This window comes from Balaenoptera physalus (assembly GCF_965194825.1).
Source record: "Balaenoptera physalus genome assembly, chromosome: 2".
Taxonomy (NCBI): Eukaryota; Metazoa; Chordata; class Mammalia; order Artiodactyla; family Balaenopteridae; genus Balaenoptera; species Balaenoptera physalus.
This window is the reverse complement of record NC_138883.1, coordinates 143836607-143861234: the sequence shown is the minus strand read 5'-3', so window position 1 is coordinate 143861234 and position 24628 is coordinate 143836607. Positions and strand designations below refer to the sequence as shown.

The following is a 24628-nucleotide window of genomic DNA, read 5'->3' as shown; positions in this document are numbered from 1 at the left end:
TACCATCCTGACAGGTTTAGCGCTGTGGCCTGAAGTTTTCTTTGATAAAGGTGTGGGAGTAGCTCTCCTCTTGTTGAAGGAAAGCAGTTAGTTACCTTGAAGGGCAGGTTGGGTTTCTTTGTGTCTTTTGACAGAACACTTAATCTCTTGCTACTTAACACCTGTGCTCTCTGCATTCTGGCTTTGTGCTCCTGGCTTCTGGCTCTGACACCATCTGTCTCCTGAGTCTGCCCTTTCTCCTGAGACTTTTTTAAGCTGTAATTTTGGAATTGTTTTGAAGCTCAGGAGGTGTTGGAGACCTGTCTGCCTCCCAGGTATAACTTGGGAGTTGACACCAAGCCCGGATTATAGTGTCTCAGTATGTTCACGGATGAGGAGAATTAAGCTTAGAACGAAAAATGGTTATTTATACAGTGAGAGGATGATAGAGCCAAAACTGGAACCCAGGTCTCTTTATTTCCAGACTAGTGATATTTCTGGAATTCATGCACCTTGCTCTTTGTTATATTGATCTCTCATTATCTCATTTTACTTAAAATTTCTACTTGGTTCCTAAGACTCTGCGGCTTCCTAGTTTTTCTTCTTTTCTCTGATCTTTTCTTGTCCTGGCACTCACAGGCTTCCTCCTCCTCCCCGTGGATGCCACAGTCCTCGTGGCTCATTCTGTTGGCTCTTTTTTGTCTTTTACAGAGGGCCTGTGTGTTCCTATAGCACCAGGTCAAGTTTTAAGTTGAGCTCTTTTTGCCCTGATTGTTCTCAAGAACCATAGTTCTGATTAGCCTACTGAATGAATGTGTCTGTCTGAGGCATATTAAACCTAGAAGATCTCAAAACTACCAATTTCTTCCTTTTCCTCATCCTCTGGGGCTAATCTAATTCTGTCCCTTCCACACAATTACTAGTCAGTTTTTTTCTCACTAGGGTCTGGTGTCCTCTTGGGGGAAAGAACTGTGTTTGGGTGTTTTTTTGTTTTAATTTTTTTTAACCCTGAAGGCCCCAGTACAGATGGATGCTAAGTAAATACGTACTTGTAGCTTTTGTTTGGAAACCTCTCCCCAGTTTCTGTAACAATAAAGCCTTGATGTGATCTAACTCTTGTCTCCCTTAACCCCTGTAACATCCTTTTATCTGTTCTCCATTCCCATTGCTACCACTAGTTCAGGTCTCCCTTGGATGAATATTTTCAGTCTGCTTTTCCTATCTTCTTTCTTAGTTATTCCTGCCTATTCAACACCTGCCACTCTGTGTGGAGCTGTGCCATAGTAATGGTCTTATTGTTCCCAGACACATTTCTCAGACCTGCGGTCCTTGGGTCTTTTATTTTTGGCTGCGTTGGGTCTTTGTTGCTGCGCACGGGCTTTCTGTAGTTGTGGCGAGTGGGGGCTACTCTTCGTTGCGGTGTGCAGGCTTCTCATTGCGGTGGCTTCTCTTGTTGCGGAGCGCGGGCTCTAGGCTCTAGAGCGCAGGCTCAGTAGTTGTGGTGCACTGGCTTAGTTGCTCCGCGGCATGTGGGATCTTCTCGGACCAGGGCTCGAACCCGTGTCCCCTGCATTGGCAGGCAGATTCTTAACCACAGTGCCACCAGGGAAGCCCTGGTCCTTGGGTCTTAATAGGCGGCTGTATCTCCCAAGCTGAATAGTGAGCTCTGGATGAGAGGGTATTTTCCTGTATCCTTTCTAATCCCCCGCACACCTCTCCACGGAATAAATAGTGAGGTGTTGCTGATTTAATACAGGAATTTAAAAATGAAACTCAAACTTCCTTTGGATTTTTGGACTTGGAAGAGGCTGAATTTGCCTCTGCCGGTCAGGAGCTTATGCCAGCTCCACCATCCTGCTGCTTTTCCTGCTCATGTTGCCCTGCCTGAGTTTGGGAGGCTCTCTTAATGCTAAAACTTCTGAATGTGTCAGATGAAGCTGAGAACAGTATTTCCCTGCCCTTGTAAGAGGCTCCCCCCACAGCTCCAGAGTTGTCACAGAGCAGTTCCCTGACCTGGTCTCTCCTCTCCTCCTCTCTTGTTTTTCAGGCTGCCTTGATGCAGAAGGAAGAGCAGAGCCAGGCTGGGATCCTGATTTGAGTACTAGTGCCCTGTTAACCTGGTTGACTTGGGGAAAGATTTTCAGTTTTGCTAAGCATGTCTTTTTCTTTGTAATGAGACTGAGACAAGCTCATAAATTTTTGTGACGAACAAAAGAAACTGGAAGGTCTGGACGGTTGGTTATATAGGCCCTTTTCTTGCCCTCTCCAGTTGGACTTAGCTTCCTTTACCGTCCCTCTTTGCCAGTTATTGAAGGATTGTCCTCCTCCCTATTCAAAGAGCAGTTTTGTGTCTTGGTGTCCATCTTCTCTCATACCCTCAGGACCTCTTGGTCAGTTGTCCCTGCCACATCTTTTATCTCTGTCTGTAAACATGGTCATCTCTCTCTCATGTTTAGACCTTTCCTAGTACAATAGCCCCTTCAGCAACCAGCCTCACTGGCGTTTCTTAGCTTCCCCATCAAGCTTTTGTACAGAGTAACCTGCCCGCCTCAATCTTTACTGCCTCACCCTTTATTCATCTCTTAAATCCTTGAGATCTGACATCATAGGATCCTCTTCCCTCTCACACATTCTGTTCTGAAACTCTTTTTTTAGCAAATTCATTTTGCCCTATCAAATCTTACAGACGTTTCTTGAGCCTTTCAGGATGTTTGCATTCCTGCCGAGATGTTCTTATAAGATCTTTGAAAAGTGCAAATTTGATCACCTATTCTATGAGGCAGTGGTTCTCAAACATTTTCATCTCAGGATTCCTTTATACTCTTAAAATTTTGAGGACCTCAGGAGCCTTTGTGCATGTGAATCATATCTGTTAATATTTATCCATTAGAAATTTAAACTGAAAATAAATTTATCCATTAGTCATTTAAAAATAACAAATCTATTACATATTAACAATTGTATTTTCCGAAACAAAAAATAACTGAGAAAAGTGAGCATTTTTCTGTACATTTGTTAACCTTTTTAGTATCTGATTTAATAGAAGCTGGATTTTGTTGTCAGCCTCTGTAATCTGTTGCCATGTGTTGTTTTGGTAGATGTATATGAGGAAAATTTGGTCTCACATAGATACGTAGTTGGAAGAGGAGAAATATTTTAATAGCCTTTTCAGGTGATTTGGCTATTCCTCTTTGGCGCCAACAAGTGGTAACTTCTTAAAGATTCCAGTTGTCCTTCAGTATCCATGGGGGATTGGTTCCAGGACCCCCCATGGATACCAAAATCCGGAAATCCGGAATGCTCTAGTTGCCTATGTAAAATCACATAGTATTTGTTTATAACCCACGCAATCCTTCCATATACCTCAGATCATCTCTAGATTACTTACAGTACCTGATACTACGTAAGTAATTGTAAATACAACATAAATGCCAATTAAATAGTTGGCCAGTGCATGGCAAAATCAGCTTTTGCTTTTTGGAACTTTCTGGAATATTTTCCCCTAATATTTTTACTCTGTGGTTAGCTGAATCTGCAGATGAGGAACCCAAGGATATAAAGGTCCAACTGTAGTTGCAACATGAAATCTGAAGCCGTATGGATGTACTCTTCATGCTCTGTTATGTTAAAATGCATTGGTCTGTTTTGCACTTTGGATGTCATCTACCCATGTCTGATTTTGTAACATCGTGTTTTAATCATTTGACAAATGTTGGTTCACTGAGTTGTGCAGTATTGCAAATGTTGACCACTGGTTAATAGCACCACCAGTCTCATCAGAAAAGTCTTTTAAAGTATTGAGGAAGGTGTCAAGTTCAAGTGGTGGCAAATACAGTTTTTCCAGAATTCTTTTTTTCTTCCAAGTTCAAATTTTATCGTTAGCAACAGATACTGACAGTGATTTATCTTTTGAAGCTACTGGCTTACTTTGTTTTCAAGAGAATGTTTGCCAAATACCCAAAATTGATAACCATAGTATGTCAGTTGTTTCTTCAGGTATTACAAAAAATATTTCATGGGAAAAAGAAGAGGCTAATTCTTCCTGAAACTCAATCACAAATAGTTTAAAAAAAAATTTTTTTTAAATTATTTTTTGGCTGTGTTGGGTCTTCATTGCTGCGCGCGGGCTTTCTCTAGATGTGGCGAGCCGGGGCTACTCTTCGTCGCGGTGCGTGGGCTTCTCCTTGAGGTTGTGGAGCACGGGCTCTAGGCTCGTGGGCTCTAGAGCGCACGCTCAGTAGTTGTGGTGCACGGGCTTAGTTACTCCGCGGCATGTGGGATCTTCCCGGACCAGGGCTTGACCCATGTCCCCTGCATTGGCAGGTGGATTCTTAACCACTGCACCACCAGGGAAGTCCTGTGTCTCAGAGAATATTAAAGGCATGTACTCAAGGGTCGAGATTTAATAAAAGTTTTACTGTTTACCCAAGGACATTGTAAATCTGGCTTTTTCTGGGAATTCATACCATAAGGAATACAATAACTTTTGCTACAGTTTATTGACATTGCCTTGATTTCTGCTAAGGTGCCAGATTTACCTACTCCTATTGCTTTTGTATCATCAGTGCAAATGTCAACACAGTGGAAAAATAAATTGATATCTTAGAATTATGAAAAAAGTTTTGACAAGGGTGGGTACACAGACCCTGCTTTGAGAACTACTGCCACAGAATAAGGTCCAGTTCCTTAGTGTATAAAGTCTGTCGTGGTCTGACTTCAGCTTAGTGGCCAAGTTTGAGCCCTACTGGTCTATTCCTTGAACTTTTTAAAAATTGAGTAGTAACATACATGCAGTAAAAGGCACTAGTGTTAGTGTATAGCTTGATCAATTTTTACATGTTTATATAGTTTTATGTATTTTTACTTATTTATGTTTATTATTTTTATATATCACAAATCAAGATGCAGAACATTTCCAACACTCTGTAAGGTTCCTTTGTGCCCTTTCCACTCTATATCCCTCCCCCTCTCCACACACACACACACACACACACACACACACACACACACACACACAGTTAAATACTGTTCTGATTTCATCAGTTGGCTTTGCCTGTTTTTTAACTTCTTATAAATGAAATCATGTAGCATGTACTCTTGAGTTTGGCCTTGTTTTTCCCCCCACAATTTAGTGTCTGTGAGGTTTCTGTAAGTTGGAGTGTAGTACAGAAGTTTTGTTTGTTTTTGCTGTACAGTACTATATTAGAGATGTGAATAATTATCCATCTTACATGTTACAGATGTGAACAATTTAAACATGCTTATGGGTGTGCAGAAAAGAGTTAACATAGCAGGTCTCACTGCTGTCCTTTGGCTGGTGTCTGGGAACTTGGATTTTGAGTTCCCACCATTCCAAGAACTGGTAAGAATGATTTACTATACATAAACTATATTAGGTGTAGTAAATCATTAGCTTTAAGTTTAGTAATATGGTTTAGGTATAGTAATATGGTTTGTGTTGAACATCTGCTTTCCTCTTGGAGTCTGGAATTTTTGTATATTACAGACAGAGGCTGCCTATGTGACCAGCCCTCAATAAAATCCCTGGGTGCCAAACTTCTTTAGTTGGCAACATTTCACAAGTGTTGTGACAGTTTGTTGCTGGGGGAATTAAGCATGTCCTCTGTGACCCGTTTGGGAGGAAAACCCTTAGAAACTTGCACCTGGTTTCCCCCAGGGTTTGCCCCATGTGCTTCTTCCCTTTACTGGTTTTGCTCTGTATTTTCTGACTGAATATATGCTGAATACGCCTGAATGCTGACTCCTGTGAGTTGTCCTTGTAAATCATTGAACCTGGGGGTGGTCTTGGGGACCACTAATGCAACAAGCATTAATTTTTGTTTCTTTTCGGATTTTGAGTATAATAATGAAACTATGTGACTGTTCTTGGACGTACCTTTTTATCCTCCTATGTATTCATTTCTCTTGCATGGAGGAGAATGAGTGCAATTGCGGGGTCATAGGATAGTATCCCTTGCATTTAAAATTCTAGTAATAGTGTACTTCTGGTTGCCTAAAAGTATTCCTCTGTTTCGTACCTTTTTGCCTTTGTACATGTTACTGTTTTTGCCTAGAATGCCCTTCCCATCCCTAATATGCCTGTTTGACAAAACCTTTTAACCTTTTTAGTTACCTACTATCCTTTCTAATTTCTATGTATGTTTATTAGGCTTACGATATAGCATATAACTTACTTGTTTATGTGCTTGTGTTCCCATTAGACTAATTCCTTGGGAGCTGGGACTGTCTTATTTATCCTCTGTCCCCAGAATGGCTCCTGGTGTATGGTGAGAATGTAATCAGTAAATATAATTGTAATCTTTGGGTCCCCAAGCACGAGGTCATATTGTTCGTGGGTTCCTTGTTTTTTGTTCATGTGGAATCGTCTCTGCTCCAAACTTAAAATCCCAAATCCTGAAATGACTTTGAGTGGCCAAGAGCTTTGACAGTGAAAAGAGATAGAATTGATGAGTGAATATTGGTTTTGTTCTTGTCTTAACAATTAAGAGTCACTACAATTTATGGAGGTTGTGATGGAGGTGGTAAAAATACCTATGAAAGGAATATAATATGGGTCTGCCTTTCCTGTGGTATCTGTATTGAGTGCCTGCAAATTTAGTAGATATTATGTTGGGTGCTACTTCGATAAAGGCCTTGAAAGATCTTACAGTTTATCAAATGCAGAGCTAACTATGTATACAGCAAACAGTTTGACAGGTAAGTGTGACAAGAGCTACAGTTACAGTGACCATGTGTTTTATGTATTCTTGAGCAGTCTTGGTATTAAATATTCCCTTAATGTTCTCATAAACCTGTCCTGGAAATTGTAGTATTTCCTTTTCCAGACTGAGTCTATAGAGCGAAAAGAATATTGGGCATTAAATGCATTCTGTAGAAACTGAAGAATAACCAGAAAAGTAAAGGGAGAGCCAGGAGAAAGTGGTTCCTGAATTAAATGAGTGGAGAGTAGCTGAGGATCAGATACCCAAAGATGTCAGTCAAGTAAGATGGAGTTGAAGTATCGGTTGGGTTTGGCAACTCAAGTCATTAATGTAGTTTCTTTTGGGGGGAGAAGGACATGCTGGCAGGATATTATGGGTTGAGAGGAAGGATGAACAGGAGGTTCAGAAGTAAATATAGCATATTTTCTAAAAGATTGGTGGTAGAGCAAAAGGAAGAAGGCAGTGGCTTAACAGAATGTTTTAAGTCAAGGAAGATGTGTTTTTTTTTTAAGATGAGAGAGCCTTGAGCATACTTACAGACTAATGGGAAGGAACCAGTGGAGAAGAGAGAGGGAAGTGAGATCATGAATGAAGAGGAGGTGGTATCTTGAGTATTGTATCTGGTCTCTTTCTGCAGATAAGGACCTGCAGCCTTATCTCCTTTATTCCTGGTGAGCCTCCCTGCCCAGTCTTGTTCCTGCACTCCCTTTCCTTGAATTTACTGTGTTCTGTATCCACTCTGTGCTTGTTCTTTGTCTATTATGTTCTTCTTCAGACTTGCTTATTGAAATTCTGCTTTTTCATTAATCCCTAGCTTAAAAGTCTGAATTGTTAAACCATTCCAGGTACCTTAAATATACTCATGTCTTCTGTAGTATTTTGTACTTACCTTGATCTCCACTTACCTAGCTGGTTTTCTTTCTTTCTCCCAATTACCTCGTTCTCCCTAGGGCATGGATTATGTTTTACATATTTCAGTAATCTCAACATCTGACCTAGCAGGTTTTTAGTATTTATGAAATATTAGACTATGTGACACTGTCGTTTTGTTGGTCAGAAAAGGTAGGATATTGACAACTTCATATGGATCAACCTGATAAATTTTTATTCCTTACATTCTTGCACGGAAGACTTGAGGTGGAAGTTTAATTAAGAATGGACAAGCAAGGACCAAGGAGAAAGTTAGAGAAGCATTTCTTAACAGCTGTAGAGCCATTGAAATTCAAACAGAAACTGGCTTTGAGTGACCAGGAGACTAAAGCAAACATGGAAACTTGGCTAGATTTACATTTTCCCATAATGTAAGGAAAACATATCAATTCATTAGGGGAAACTGTAACATTTCCTTATCTTGGTCTGAATGACATTTTTCTGAGTGGGTAGTCATATAAGTGCTGTTCAAAAATTGTGGTAAACAGTATCCTCAAAATCCTGAGTGTACATGCTAAAGAGGTTTTATTCAGCTTTATTATTACTTACTAAAAAATTTAGACCAAATTGCCAAAGTACGTCTCAGAACCACTTTTTTTGGGATATCTAAGTATATTACTTTCTTTTGCTGTATAATAGGTAAAAAAACAAAATGTTCAAGACCAGTGCTATTAACTAAAAATATCTGATTAATTAGAAAACTTTATTCTCAGAAAAATTTTTGGCATGAACAGTGTTGCAAAGGGAGTCAGTGGATTCCAATCCATGGAACCCCAGGCTTAAAACTCCATCAGGAGGAGTAGATAAACTGTGTCCCATTCAGACAGTCTTCCATAAATCTTTCAGCTGGCTTTTGAGGAATCAGGTAATAGTCTTGAAGTGGTCTGCAGTGTAGATATTTTGTTGTTGATTAAAGGCAAACTTAATGAAAACAAACCCAGAAGGTGGTAGAGTTGGCATTCATTTATGACAAATATCCGCAAACCAGGATTTTGACCTAAAGGAATGGCCCTTTCATCACCATGTTGATCCCGGGTTATATGGTATTTGAAGACAAGGCCGGGGTTTCCAAAATAGGGCAAATCTAGATTTGTTATGGCATACAAATAGGTATAACATTTTAGGATCTTATTCCTGAACTAGCGAACATAGCTGCATGGTGTGGGTTCAGATTTTAAAGAATTATGAGTGGTAGTTTCAAACCATAAAGGCAAAAAGCCCTCTAGTTATGTGCTGTAAGCTTTTCTGTGAACTTGATTAGGATAAGTTGAAAGCATACTTATGAGTAACAGTGATGGAGTTGGGAGACATTTGTCCCTAATAAGTTATTGAGCGTATCCAGGCACTTTAATTTCTCATTACCACAAAGTCTGCAAATTAGGTGGTACTCCATTTTGTACTTAAGGCAACCAAGGCTCAAAGAAGATACTTAAGTGGTAAACTTAGTATTTGTACTCCAAAGCATATAGACCTTCTTTCCAGTCTGCTCTCTTCTCCCATACCTAACGCTCCGCCTTGCTGTACCACTTTTGATAATGCTGCTCTGTTCTCTGTGTTCTTCAGACCTTCGTCTTACTCTCACTTCCAGGCACATTCTCTTCCTTTGAGTCCCCTCGGCTCAGAGGACAGTGTATGTTTACAGCACATTGTAGCTTGTGTTGTGATTGTTCACGACATAATCAGGTCTTAGTTCCCTTTCTAGACTTCAAAAATTTTTTTGACTGAGTCTCTGTGTAACCTGCCTACCCTTAGAATGCTGCTGTAGATAGCAGGCAGTTGGTTAATGGTTATTAGGCAGGGAATGAATGAAGCATGTAGCCTTAAGATCCGCAGATTGATTATAAATGCTTATTATCTTAGCCCTTGTGAAGTTGCCTTAGTGAAGTTGAAAATCATCTTAGAAATTTACAGTTGTGAAAAGGGCCTTGTGTCAGTGGATTTAATCATTCTCGGTGGGACCTCTCTGGAGGGCTTGGGAAAACAACCTTGCAGGACTGTGTATTCTGGTCATCCTCACAGTCTTTCAAGAGCTTGAAAATGATATGGAACTCAAGTTTGTCCCTTTAAGGCCATCCTGCAGAGTTTATAAAATTGTAAATGTTTCTGGTCATTCTCATGCTTATACCTTGATTTTAATAGGTTAAACAGAATAGCACCAGGCTTTTAAAATTTTGTTTTGAAGTGATCAGCTACAAGATCTTAGGTGCTAGTTTCCTTACTTGGTCTGTGTTTTTCCCCCCAAGGTAATTGGGAATGATAGAACTGATGAGTCAGGCTCCCCTTAGAAGATTCAGTCTGTCAGCCAGTATCTCATTGCTTATATGTCAGGCATTGGATGTGGTGAGTGAGGGAGATTGAAAAGTGAAGAATGGTACCTAGATTTCTGTCTAGGGCACCTGGAGGATGGTGGTGTTATTTGCTGAGATAGAGAATACCAAAAGAATCACTTGGGTGGGGGTTCAGTTCATGTTTATGTATCTGGGAGTGCTTTTCTCATTCAGTAATGTCTTACCTGAGTTGTAAGTACTTTTAATGACCATGTGGAATTGTATAACTTATTTAAACAATTCCCTTTGGGTGGTGTTTGTACCACTCTTGGTCCTGACCGTGTCTTTTCCTGTGATTATATCTTCAGATGTAAAATGGTAGCTACCATATGCCAGCACCATGCTAAGTGCTGTAAACATCTCATCAAAAGGTTAGTAGGTACTCTTCTCCGTTTTCACAAATGGGGAAACTGTGGCACAGAGATTAATAACTGCCAATAAATGGCAGAACCAAACTTTTAAAACAACTGTATTGAGATATAATTTGCATAACCGTAAAAGTTCACCTTTCAACTGTAAAGTAGGTGGTACTCCATTTTGTACCTAAGGCAACCAAGGCTCAAAGAAGATACTTAAGTGGTAAACTTAGTATTTGTACTCCAAAGCATATAGACCGTCTTTCCACACATGTATTTACAGTTTTGTAACCATCACCGTCATCTAATTTTAGAATATTTTCATTATCTCAAAAAGAAATTTTGAAAAAAAAAAAAATTTTTGTACCTGTTAAGACATGACCCTCTAACCTGCTCCCCACATCCCCAGTTGAAGGCAGCTAATCAACTTTATTTTTTTAAATAAATTTATTTTATTTATTTTATTTTTGGCCGCGTTGGGTCTTTGTTGCTGTGCGCGGGCTTTTCTCCAGTTGCGGCAAGTGGGGGCTACTCTTCGTTGCGGTGCGCGGGCTTCTCATTGTGGTGGCTTCTCTTGCTGTGGAGCACGGGCTCTAGGTGCACAGGCTTCAGTAGTTGCAGCATGCAGGCTCAGTGGTTGTGGCTTGCAGGCTTTAGAGCGCAGGCTCAGTAGTTGTGGCGCATGGGCTTAGTTGCTCCACAGCATGTGGGATCTTCCTGGACCAGGACTGGAACCCGTGTCCCCTGAATTGGCAGGCGATTCTTAACCACTGCACCACCAGGGAAGCCCCAACTAATCTACTTTAGATTTGCCTATTCTGGATGTTTCATGTAATTGGGCTCATATAATCTGTGGTCTTGTGTGACTGGCTTCTTTGACTTAATGTTTTTGAGGTTTACTTGTGTTGTAGTATGCATCAGTACTTCATTCTTTTTTATTGCCAAATAATCTATTGTGTAGATAAATTCAAGATTTGAACCAGGTGTGTCTGGTTCTTAAAGCTCATGTTGCTGCTACCATGCCATTCTACTTCCTATACATGTCCCATTATGTTAGAAGGTTCTTGAGGCAGCATCTTACATTTCAGTGTTTTTCCCGCTTATGGTTCTCTCAGGGTGCCTTGCTCAGAGTGAAGTATTTTAATATATAGGCAAGAAACCCAAGTCCTTGTTACTTTAACTTGTGGTGTTGGATTAGAAGAAAGGAGGTGTGAAGTCTCTATCAAAAGGGAGAGTAGAAAATCTAAACATCTTTTTTCTGCGTCTAGGAGGAAGACGCAGGAAGGATAAAAGATTGCTGGGACAATCAGGAAGCACCTGCGCTCTCCACGTGTAGCAATGCCAATATCTTTCGAAGGATAAATGCCATATTGGATAATTCTCTGGATTTCAGTAGAGTCTGCACTACACCTGTAAATCGAGGAATCCATGATCATTTGCCAGGTGACTTAGATTTGAAAACTTGGATGTGCTAGGCATGTGTACACAGCTGTTTCTAGGCAGCTTCCTGGTGATGCTTATGAAGAATGACCTTGAATCTCTGACAACACTTGCCCCTTTTGTAGTTTGCCTTGTGGATTGGGTCCCCTTTGGGGTGAAGACTTCCTTCGATTATAATACAGAAATTTTTTTTATGATTCACAGGAAGATTAGGTGAAAAAGGATAGGTCAAAGTGACAGGGCTATTTATATATACAATTACAGTAGAGTCATGTATGTTAAGATAGATTTCCTTATAGCTGCGTTAGAAAAGTTTAAAAGTGTAATTAATACTTGATCTAACCCAACGTAGTCAAAATATCATGTCAACATGTAGTCAACATAAAAAACTCTTAGTGAGATATTCTTTTGTTAGTACTAAGACTTCAAAATCCAGTGTATATTTTACATTTACAGCACAGCTCAATTTGAATTAGCTTCATTTCAAGTGCTCAGTAGCCACGTGGGACTAGTGGCTACTGTATGGAATGGTGCAGCTCTTCAATATTTAATTTCTTTCAAAATGAGTGCAAGTCAACAAGCATTTGATTTTTATGATATTTAGTATATTCCACAGAATAATGGGGGAAAGGGGAGCATCTCCTGAAGATGATTCTTCACAAGGAGGCTTGGGTGTCCTAACAGTGTTTCATAATCTTTTTGTGGGAATTGCAACATATTATAGGAATGTTGATGGAATATTTTTTGTTTGAATTATTTTAGATGAAAGTGAGCATGTTTTTAATTTTTTAAACAGACCTTGAAAATATCTGGTAACACACAGATTCTCAGAACAAGGACTGGTAATTGCTGTTTTTTAGTTACAAATTCTTTGATTTATTTTTAACTTGGCCTTGGAAATAATTCCCACAAAGATGCAGGAGCATGTGAACATAAAGTAGCTAAATGTTTAAGGGAGAAGTCCGTTAGGAAGGAGATGGCCTCATGGAATTTATTTATTAAATTGTGCTGGAAGGGAAATGAGAGAAGAGCATGGGGGCTGGGAGACACGGGTGGGTCTTGTCTCTTACAACTTCCAAAAGAGTATACATGTAATGTTTTCTCTTAATTGGAGTCAGCTGTGAGCTAACCCTTATTCTTTAGCTTATGCTGAGTTAAAAATTCAGAGAACCTACTTGGTTCTATGTATGTGTTGTTTTTTTCTTTTCAGAAAGTTGCATGAGTTACATTCCAATAAGAATGACACTCAACAATGACTTAAATTTCACTGGGTTGCTTCAGACATGCTGGAACTTTTATGGTTTATAGCAAAGTATTTTTCAGCTAATGCTAGGTTGTTGACTTGTGTGAGGGGAAGGCTCCTGGTCAGTGAGACAGGAGCTTTGAGGAGTGTACGTTTGCAGTTGGCCAGGGCGCCCAGTGGCCTCGCTGGCAAGATGCCAGGCACTGGTGAAAGTGTTACCATCCCACTGTGCCCAGGTCACTCACTGGCCAGACTACAAGGTACAGACTTCTTGGCCTCTTCAGGGCCTTCTCAGGGCATGGGTTCAAGAAGAGTACCTTGAAGAAATAGGGAAACCTGGGTTGTAAGGTTGACCTTGGGCAGTGAGATAAAGTAGATAGTTTTTCCAGCTGTAGGGCAGAATGGTACCTCCCCAAATGCCTCACAGAGTTCTCCTGGGGGGCTCAATAAGGAAAGCAATACTGCAGTTTGAAGGGACCTCAAGGGATTGTAGGAGAGGTTCTGGTCAAGGTGTTCGGGGCCGTCCTTCGCACATACCTAGCCCCCACGGTATGGTCAGCTCTCTCCTTGTCCCCACCTGAGATGTTGGCGCAGGGCTGTGGGCTCTTGGTCTTGAGTGGTGAGGCAGGGCTGCCTGGCCTAGAGCAGAGAGCAGCTTTCCCAGGTTTCCCCAGCAGGAAAACCCACCTTGTGTTTAATGAGCAAGTAAACTTGGGCATGTATTTTCCATGAGGAACTTTAACGTGAATTTGCAGCTTCTGGTCAGAAGTAATCCTATTACCTAAGGAGATAATCAGAATTATAAAAACCTAAGAACAAGATTGGTTATCACAGTATTATTACGAAGGACAATTTGATGACAACAAAAGCTGAAGTAACCATGCAGTGGAATGTTCTGTGGTTATTAATATGATGTTTGTAGAAGGCTACTTAATGATATAGATAATCACAGTACCTGAAGTGAAAAAGCAAAGTGCAAAACAGTACGGTCTCAGGTATGTATATATGTATAAAAAAAGACTGGAATGACAAGACATAAATGTAGCAGTGAAGGTGTAATGGGTAGTTTGTTTTCTATGTGCTTTCCCCTACTGGTTCTTCTGTGACAAACATGGGTTTTTTTAAATAAATAAATTAATTTATATTTTTTGGCTGCATTGGGTCCTCGTTGCTGTACGTGGGCTTTCTCTCTAGTTGCGGCGAGCGGGGGCTACTCTTCATTGTGGTGCGTGGGCTTCTCATTGCGGTGGCTTCTGTTGTTGCGGAGCACAGGTTGTAGGTGCGTGGGCTTCAGTAGTTGTGGCTCACGGGCTTAGTTGCTCCACGGCATGTGGGATCTTCCCGGACCAGGGCTCGAACCCGTGTCCCCTGCATTGGCAGGGAGATTCTTAACCACTGTGCCACCAGGAAAGTCCCCAAACATGTTTTATAATAAAAACAACTTGTTAAAAATGGTGTATCTTGGCTAGTGTTTCACATTGCTTTTTGAATTTTGCATAGGCACATTTAATTTTAATTGCACACCTTGTTTCATATAGGTATACCTAAATTTGCAATAGTTATGTACCATTTATTTTTTTCATTTGAGCAAATGTTTGCATTGTCATTTGCAAGACTGTGTGTTAGCTGTGACAAAATTTCATTGCATATAGTATGCAGTGAGTAGTATCAGAATTACACGCTCAGTTGATAAGGTATTATTGGGAAAGTGCTGTGGCAGGGTCAAAGCAAGGAGAGACTGTACTGGTTAGGGAATTAGGAAACACTTTTTGGATGAAGCAGCATTTGAAACACACCTTGAAGAAGAGAAAGCTATTTCATTGTAACTGGATGTTGAGTAGTTTTTTTTTTTTTTTTTTTACTGTCGCTTCAGAATTAGCATTGGGGTCCAAAGCTGAAATTGAAGAGGTGTTAAATGACCTGTGGTACAATGACAGTCCCCAAGAGTTGGAGCCAGATACACCTCTCTGGCTTCACAGATACGAAGAGGCCAAGGAGCTGTCCCTACTACCACAAACATCATCTCAGCCTTTCCCTGGTCTGTGTAAGAAGACTGCTTAGGGAGGGCAGCATTTGAAGTGATTCCCTCCCCTCTTAGTGGAGCACAGTGGGGCGCAATGCTGCTTCCGCTGTCAAGCCAAGCGAGGGAAGTGTCTTCCAAGAGAAGCATTTGTATAGATTGAGGGGGCTTCCAAGAAGCAAGGCAAGGTTGAGCCCATTGTTAGGCAGCAGACTTGCTCTCTGTCCTTGACTGAGTAGAGATGAAAGAGAAATTGAGAGAAGATGTGGGGCAGGGAGGGAGGGGGGCGGCTGGAGCTGTCTGATTGCCACCAGTTGACACACAGGGAAGTTGTGACTTCCTGTGGTTCAGGAGAAGTTGCAGAAGGCCTGAGCTTTTGGGCTAGCATCCCACCAAGATGGCCCTTGTTGTTGTGTGTGGGGTGGTAGGAGTTGGGATGGGGCTGGAAGGTTAGGCTAGAGCTGGATCCCTTACCCAAGCAACTCCTCATGAGAGGGGTGTCTGCTACCTAGAGGGCCCTTTCCCCACGCCCTAGTCCCTTAAACCATAATCTATCAATATTAAACTCTGAGGAGGGAAGGAAATGGGCTGTAAATGAACATGTGATTAAAGCATAAATGAACTGAGTATTTAGTGTCTGTAAAGTGTGAAAATTGGTAAGATTAAGGGACATCTTAACTACTGGATGGGCTGGGGGCGGTGACTGGAGGAAAAAGTTTCATGTTAACTCCCTGAGAAAAGGGATAGATTAGTCAAAGTAGTTCACAGTAAGTAAGGTGTGGGACTGAAACACTGATTAAGACTTTTTTATTTAAGTGTAATACACATACAGAAAAGTACATATCATAAGTGAAGAACTCACACTGTCTCCAGCTGAACACAAGCATGTAACCGGCACCCAGATCTAGATGAACTGCTGACTTTCAATTTAGGACCGAAGAAGTGTATAACTGTAGCCAGATGTATTGAATTTCTGACTGAGATGGTTTCCTTTTTTATTCTGGAGTATCATCACTAAATTGTCTGAAAAGCTATTCTGAAATAAATTTTACCATATTCAGGGACTTCCCTGGTGGCACAGTGGTTGGGAATCTGCCTGCCGGTGCGGGGGACGCGGGTTCGAGCCCTGGTCCAGGAGGATCCCACATGCCGCAGAGCGACTGAGCCCGTGTGCCACAACTACTGAGCCTGAGCTCTAGAACCCGCGCACCACAACTACTGGGCCCGCGTGCCACAACTGCTGAAGCCGGCACGCCTGGAGCCTGTGCTCCGCAACGGGAGAGGCTGCCGCGGTGAGGGGCCCGCACGCCGCAGCGGAGAGTGGCCCCCGCTTTCCGCAAGTAGGGAAAGCCCGCGTGCAACGACGAAGACCCAATGCAGCCAAAATAATAATAATAATAATAATTTTACTATATTCAGTCCCAGCTAACAGGAGACAGTTGAAATTACTCTTGGGAAGTCTTGTTTCCCACAAAATAAATTTTTTGTAGAACCTTAATATATGGCTTTAACAGTTAAAAATTTAACTTTTAATCCAAGTATAACATACATACAGAAAAGTATGTATGATACTTTTACTGTGATAAATATGCAAATTCAATGTATTTTCACATACCAAACATATCTTGTATATATCCACTCATATATAGAGGCAATAGACCAGAAGCCCCCAGAAATCCTGCAGTCTCTTAACTAGTGAAGGGTAAACCACCATGCTGACTTCTAGATGCATGCATTAGTTCTGCCTGTTTTTGAACTTAACATAAATAGAATCATAAATATGTACTCTTCAGGTGTGAGATTCATCCATATCACAGCCAGTGGTTGTGGATCATTTGTCCCATTGCTGTACTGTATTCTGTTGTATGAGTATTCATTCTGGCTTATTCATTCTACTGTTAATAGACATTTGGGGCCATTATGAATAGTGCTGCTGTGAACATGTCTTTTGGTGAACTTATTTCTTTTGGGTGTACTCCTAGGAGAGTGTTGACTTATAGGGTACGTGTGATTTCAGCATTAATAGATGCTGCCAGTTTTTCACAGCAAGTGCACCAGTTTACACTTGTGACAATGTCAGATGGTTTGGGTTAGTTCCACATCCTCACTAACAATTGGTATTGTCTTTTTCACTTTGGTCATTTTGGTGAGTATGTAATGGCATCTCTATTGCAGTTTTAATTTTCATTTCCCTGATGACTCATGAAGTTGAACACCTTTTCATATGTCTGTTGACCTTTGGATATCCTCTTTCCTGAAGTGCCTTTTCAGGTCTTACCCTAATATTTCTTTATGGTTACCTGCCTTTTTCCTGTTTACTTGATGCTCTTTCCTGTTTACTGTTTATATATTCTGCATATGAGTTCTTTGATATATAGAATAAAAATATTTTCTCCCAACCTGTAGCTTGTTTTTATACTTTTAATTGGTATTTTTTGAATAACATGAAGTCATGAAGATATTCTGTGTCTTGTTTTAAAAACATTATTGTTTTACCTTTCACTCTTAGATTTCCAACCCATCTGGGATTAATTTTGTACATGGTGTAAGGTGGAAGGTCAAGATTCATTTTTTTCTGCATGGATAGCCAGTTGACCCAGTACTATGTTGAAAAAAAAAATCCCTTTTCATTGCACTGCTGTCATCTTTCTGATAAATCAAGTATATGTGTTGTCTGTGCATATCGGCTTTCTTCCACTGAGCTGTTTATCTGTCCTTGTCTTAGTTACTACAACTTTATAGTAGATTTTGATATTTGGTAGTGAAGTCCTCTGGCTTTGTCCTTCATGATTCTTGGTTCCTCTTGGGTTTTTGTATTTCCACATGGTCATAGATTCAGCTTGTCAGTGTCACGTCGTTCCACACCCCCCCCAACTCCCACCCCCAAACTCTGCTGGAATTTTGATTGAGATTTCATTGAATCTGTGAATCAATTTGTAGAAAATTGGTATGTTGACGACAAATCTTTGAATTCATAAAGCTGGTGTATCCTTTCATTTATCAGGTCTTTAATTTTTCTCAATGTTTTATAGACATCTTGGACATCCTTTTTTAGGTTTATCTCTGGGTCTGGGTAGGTGTCTGTCTAATGCTACTGTAAATGATTTTTGTGTGTGTCGTTTTCTGTTTGGTTGCTGCTGCCTGATGGTCTTTACTAATGTGAGCTCCAGAGCTGGATATACATACTGTTGAGTTTTAGAAATTTGAGTCCCTCTTACATGCAAATTTAAGTTTATGGTATTCTGTTTTCTAAATATTCTGTAGTTTCAGTCTGCGAGTGGTTTTATTCACTTTTGTTGATCCATGTGGTTTTTGGAGGATATATGGAGAGATTTGGATTTAGGCAGCTGCCCATTTTCCAATAGGAACCAGGAAATCTGATCTTGCTGATCTTGTTTGAAAAGACTATGCATGTGTGTGTACACGCATATCTTGGCAAAATATACACCAAAATTTTTTATATTAAAATACTAATGATGTACACACCTTTTAGAATGTCTGAAATTAAGAAGACTGACCATGCCAAGAATTGACATGAATGTGGAAGATGTGGAACTTTCATAAACTGCTGGGGGGAATACAAAATGGTACAACCGTTTGGAAAACAGTTTGGTAGATTCCTAAAAAGTTAAACACTTACCTACCATATGACCCAGCAGTTCCACTCATAGATTTTTTAAAGAAACTTTTGTTTTAGAATAGTTTTTGACTTACAGAAAAATTACAAAAGTAGTGCAAAGAGTTCTTGAATATATTCCCATCCAGTTTCCTTTGTTGTTAACATCTGACATTAGTATGGTGAATTTCTGTCACATTTGTCACAACTAATGAACCAGTATTGACACTATAGTGCATATTTAATTTTGATTTTCTTATTTTTTGCCTAATGTCCTTTTTCTGTACTAAGATCCCATATTACTTTTAGTCCCATGTCTGTTTAGGCTCTTCTAGACTGTGACAGTTTCTCACTTTCCTTGTTTTTGATGACCTTGACAGTTTTAGGCAGTACTAGTTACACTCAACAAAAATGAAAGCATGTATCCATAGACAGACTTGTACACAAATGTTCATAATCTCTTTATTTGTGATAGCCAGCAAGTGGACACAACCCCAATGTCCATCAGTTGGGAAATGGATAAACAAATGGTGTCATGTCCATACAAAAGAATATTATTTATCAATGTGTGCCTCAGGATAATAATACTCAGTGAAAGAAGCCTGACAAAAAAAGAGAATATACTTAAAATTCCATTTACATAGAATTCTAGAAAATACAAACTAGTCGGTAGTGACAGAAAGCAAATCCGTAGTTTGGTGGGGAAAGGGGCACAGGGACGGGGAAGAGGAGGGATTACAAAGGGGCATGAGGAAACTTGGGGATGATGGATATATTCATTATCTTGATTGTGGTGGTGGTCCCATGGAAGTAACATACTGAAACATCAAAATTTGTACTTTAAATATGTGCAGTTTATTATGTCAATTATGCCTCAGTAGAGCTGTCAACATTTTTAAAACAGCAGTTATCTCTGAATGGTGGGATTTAAATGTACTTGTTTTGCTTTTGTAGAGAATTTTTTAGTATTAAATATTTCAAAATAGAGAAAAGAGTAGAAAATCAATTACCTCTGTGTATCTACCACCCATCTTTAACAAATGTTAAGATTTTGACATGTTTGAAACTTTTTGAGGCAACATGAAACATCAAATAAAACTTTGCGTTTGTTGTGTTTGTCTGTTTCCCCTACTCTCCTTGAGGCCAGCGCCATCTTTTTTAAAAAATATTTATTTATTTATTTGGCTGCGTCGGGTCTTTAGTTGCATCATGTGGGATCTTTTGTTGCAGTGCAAGGGCTCTTTGTTGCGGTGGGTGGGCTTCTCTCTAGTTGTGGCGTGTAGGCTCCGGAGTGCGTGGGCTCAGTAGTTGCTGCATGCAGGCTCTCTAGTTGGGACACACGGGCTCTAGAGTTCACATGCTTAGTTACCCCGTGGCATGTGGGATCCTGGTTCCCCGAACAGGGATCGAACACCCGTCCCCTGCTTTGGAAGACGGGTGCTTAACCACTGGACCACCAGGAAAGTCCCTCTACTCTCTCTCCTAGAGGTAACAACTCTCCTAAAGTTGGTGTATTTCCTTTATACTTTTACATATTTGTCCATAAACATTGCTTTGTGTGTTTTAATTTTTTATGTAAATAGAACATACATTCAGGAAAGTACATAAGTAAGTATAAAATGGGGTGAATTATCACAAAGAAATACACCCATGCAACCATAGCTCAAATTAAGAAACAGAATGTTACCAGCACCTAAGAAGACCCCTCATACCTCTTCCTAAATGTCATGCTTTAAAGCAGCGGTCCCCAACCTTTTTGGCACCAGGGACCAGTTTTGTGGAAGACAGTTTTTCCTCAGATGGGGTCAGGGGAGATGGTTCAGGTGGTAATGCGAGCGATGGGGAGTGGCAGATGAAGCTTCGCTCACTCGCCTGCCCGCTGCTCATCTCCTGCTGTGTGGCCCATTTCCTAACAGGCCGCAGACTGGTACCGGTCCGAGGCCTGGGGGTTGGGGACCCCTGCTTTAAAGGTTTACATAAATAGTATAACATATATTGTCTTTCTGGTATATGCTACCCACCCCCAGTGTATCATTACGTTTACAGTGTGTCCATATCGATATCTAAGTCAAACCAGTGCATTTTAATTGCTGTGTATTAGTATTTTATATAAATGTATACATTATTTACCTGATCCTCTGCTGGCAGATGTTTAGGTCTCTTCCATTTTTCTGCTGTTGTAAACAGTATTTTGGTGAACATCCTTGTTTATATCTCCTTGTGTGCATATAACAAGAATTTCTTTAGCATATGTGCCTAGACGTGAATTGCAGGGTAATTAGGTATTACTATCTTTAAACTTTAAGTTGCTGACTTCTTTTTCATAGTGAATTTATCAATGTACAATCCAGTCAGGATTTCATGAGAGCTTTTCTCCATATCTTTGTAGACCTTAATTATTGTCACACTTCAAAATTTCAGTCATTCAGGGTATAAAGCTAACTTAATTTTGTTTTTTGTTCATATTATAAAATAGTTTCTTCAGTTAAAAGAATACATGTAGCATGTATGATCTGCCGTCAACCCAGAAAAGGTCTCTAGAACTGTGTCCCAGGGTTCTTTTCCTTTATACTGTCTGGTGCGTTTCTTGAGATTCTTTTATATATTAGTATATAATTAAAATCACTGAGTTAGATGAAATCATGGAGGGAATGCTATTCTGGTACATAGAAGAATTGTTAAGCAGAATACTTAATTGAGTATTCTCTACCTAGAAAAAAATCCTACCCTTTTTCAAGATTGGCTTGGTTATCACCTCTGAAAACTTTTTCACATTCTCCTGCCTAACGTGTTCCATTGTCTGTTTGATCTTGCTCCATCTAATGGAGCCATTCTTGGTTCTTCCAGATTGTTTGTTAACCCACTATATGGTGGTATAAATGTAAACACGTATTCTGAAGTGGGGAGATTCAAGTATAGTTTTGAAAAAGCATATTCAATTTGCCCATTTCATAATAAACCTACACAAAGTAAAGTGCGGGCTCTGGATGCAGATTACTTGAGAACAAATAGTGGCTGTGCTACTGATTTGCTCTAACCTTAGAGATTAAATTTCTGTAACACAGGCATAGTAATAGGTACCCATTTATAGGATTTTTGTGAAGCTTGAGTAAGATACGTGTATTGAGTACCTAGAATAATGCCTATAACTGCACTTACTAAATGGTGGCAGTGATTATGGTGGTGTATGTATATGAAGAATGCAGTCATGAGAGCATTGCTGGGGTCATGTTTTTTTTTAAATTAATTAATTATTTATTTATTTTTGGTCGCATTGGGTCTTTGTTGCTGTGCGCCAGCTTTCTCTAGTTGCGGCGAGTGGGGGCTACTCTTCGTTGCGGTGCACGGGCTTCTCATTGCGGTGGCTTCTCTTGTTGCGGAGCATGGGCTGTAGGTGCACAGACTTCAGTAGTTGTGGCACATGGGCTCAGTAGTTGTGGCGCACGGGCTCTAGAGTGCAGGTTCAGTAGTTGTGGCGCATGGGCTTAGTTGCTCCGCAGCATGTGAGATCTTCCCGGACCAGGGCGCGAACCCGTGTCCCCTGCCTGCATTGGCAGGCAGGTTTTTAACCACTGTGCCACCAGGGAAGCCCTGGGGTCATGTATTTTTAAAAGTTGAATTACTGGGACTTCCCTGGTGGTCCAGTGGTTAAGACTCTGCGCTTCCACTGCAGGGGGTGTGGGTTCAATCCCTGGTTGGGGAACTAAGATCCCTGCCTGCTGTGTGGTGTGGCCAAAAAAAAAAAAAAATTCAAATAAATTCTGCTCCCACATTCAATATTGATAACATCTAAGATTTTTTTCTTTTTTATTGTGGCAAAATAAAATTTACGATCTTCACCATTTTTAAGTGTACAGTTCAGTGATATTAGATACATTTACATAGTTGTGCAAAAGTCACCACCACCCATCCGCATAACTCTTTTCATCTTGTAAAACGGAAACTGTATACCTATTAAGCAATAATTCCCCATTCTCCCCTCCCCCCAGTTCTTGGCAACCCCTGTTATATTTTCTGTCTTTATGGTTTTGACTGCTCTACCTCATGTAAGTGGAATCATACAGTGTTTGTCTTTTGTGACTTATTTCACTCAGGATAATGTCCTCAAGGTTTATCCATTTTCTAGCATTTAGCAGAATTCCTTCCTTTTTCAGGCTGAATAACGTACTCCATTGTACATATGTACCACATTTTGCTTATCCATTCATCTATCGATGGATACTTGGGTTGCTTCCACATTTTGTCTATTGTGAATAATGCTGCTGTGAATGAACATGGATGTACAAATATTTTTTTGAGATCCTGCTTTCAACTCTTTTGGGTATATACCAAGAGATGTTATTGCTGGATCACATGGTAATTCTATTTTTAATTTTTTGAGGAATTGCCATACTGTTTTCCACAGAGGCTATACTGTTTTACATCCCTACCAGTAGTGCACAAGGGTTGCAGTTTCTCCACACCCTCACCAACACTTGTTTGCTATTTTTTTTTGATAGTGGCCATCCTAATGGGTGTGAGGTGTTATCTTATAGTATTGATTTTCATTTCTCTAGTGATTAGTGATGTTTAGCATCTTTTCATGTGCTTATTGGCCATTTCTGTATCTTCTCTGTAGAAGTGTCCATTCAAGCCCTTTGTCCACTTTTAAATTGGGTGGTTTGGTTTCTTGTTGAGTTTTAGGAGTTCTCTATATATTCTGGATATTAATTCCTTATCAGATATATGATTTGCAAATATTTTCTCCAGTTTTGTGGGTTGACTTTTTACTCTGTGGTTAGTGTCTCTTGATGTACAAAGTTTTTACATTTTCATGAAATCTGATTTGTCTGTTTTTTCTTTTGTTACTTGTGCCTGTGGAGTCATATTCAAGAAATCATTGCTAAACCCAGTGTCATGAAGGTTTTGTCCTATGTTTTCTTCCAAGAGTTTTATTGTTTTAGGTTTTATATTTTGGTCGTTGATCCACTTAGAGTAAAATGGTGCTGGGTGAGGGTCTAACTTCATTCTTTTGAAGGTGGATATCCAGTTCTCCAAGCACCATTTGTTGAAAAGACTGTTCTTTCCCCCATTGAGTAATCTTGGCATTCCTGTTAAAAATCATTTGGCCATATATGCAAGGGTTTATTTCCAGGCCTTCTATTCCATTGGTCTATATGTCTGTCTTTATGCTAATACTATACTGTTTTGATTACTGTAGCTTTGTAGTAAGTTTTAAAACCAGGAAACGTGAGTCCTTGTGTTTTGTTGTTCTTTGTCAAGATTGTTTTGGCTATTTGGGTCACTCGAGATCCCATATGAATTTTAGAATGGAGTTTTCTATTTCTGCAAAAAAATGTTATTGGGTTGTTTTTTTTTTTAAACATCTTTATTGAAGTATAATTGCTTTACAATGGTGTGTTAGTTTCTGCTTTATAACAAAGTGAATCAGTTATACATATACATATGTTTCCATATCTCTTCCCTCTTGCATCTCCCTCCCTCCCACCCTCCCCATCCCACCCCTCTAGGTGGTCACAAAGCACCGCGCTGATCTCCCTGTGCTATGCGGCTGCTTCCCACTAGCTATCTATTTTACATTTGGTAGTGTATATATGTCCATGACACTCTCTCACCCTGTCACATCTCACCCCTCCCCCTCCCCATATCCTCAGGTCCATTCTCTAGTAGGTCTGTGTCTTTATTCTTATTGGGGTTTTGATAGGGATTGCACTGAACCTTTAGATCACTTCGGGTAGTATTGACAATTTAACGATATTAAGTCTATGAACATGGGATGTGTTTACATTTACTTATGTCACCTTTAATTTCTTACAGCAGTGTTTTGTAGTTTTCATTGTACAAGTCTTTTACCTTCTTGGTTAAGTCCTAAGTATTTTATTCTTTTTGATGTTATTATAAATGGAATTGTTTTTGTAATTTCCTTTTCAGATTGTTCGTTATTTGTGTATATAATTGCAACTGGTTTTTGTGTGTTGGCTTCTTATCTGCTGCT

At 40.0% G+C, this 24628-nt stretch overlaps 1 protein-coding gene across 9 annotated transcripts in view; it reads left to right on the top strand.

The window, feature by feature from the left end:
- The window catches only part of CPEB1 (cytoplasmic polyadenylation element binding protein 1), a 96840-nt gene that overhangs the window by 5755 nt on the left and 66457 nt on the right, over positions 1-24628 (top strand). For 7 of the 9 annotated variants that reach the window (XM_082448734.1, XM_082448735.1, XM_082448733.1 and 4 more), the window contains exon 2: positions 11583-11757. The exons of 1 other annotated variant lie outside the window; for it this stretch is intronic. In XM_082448734.1, the coding sequence (XP_082304860.1) occupies positions 11583-11757 (175 nt within the window). Of the gene's footprint in view, positions 1-5381; positions 11758-24628 lie in introns of those variants that run through there. One more of the 9 variants, XM_082448738.1, reaches the window with a different exon arrangement.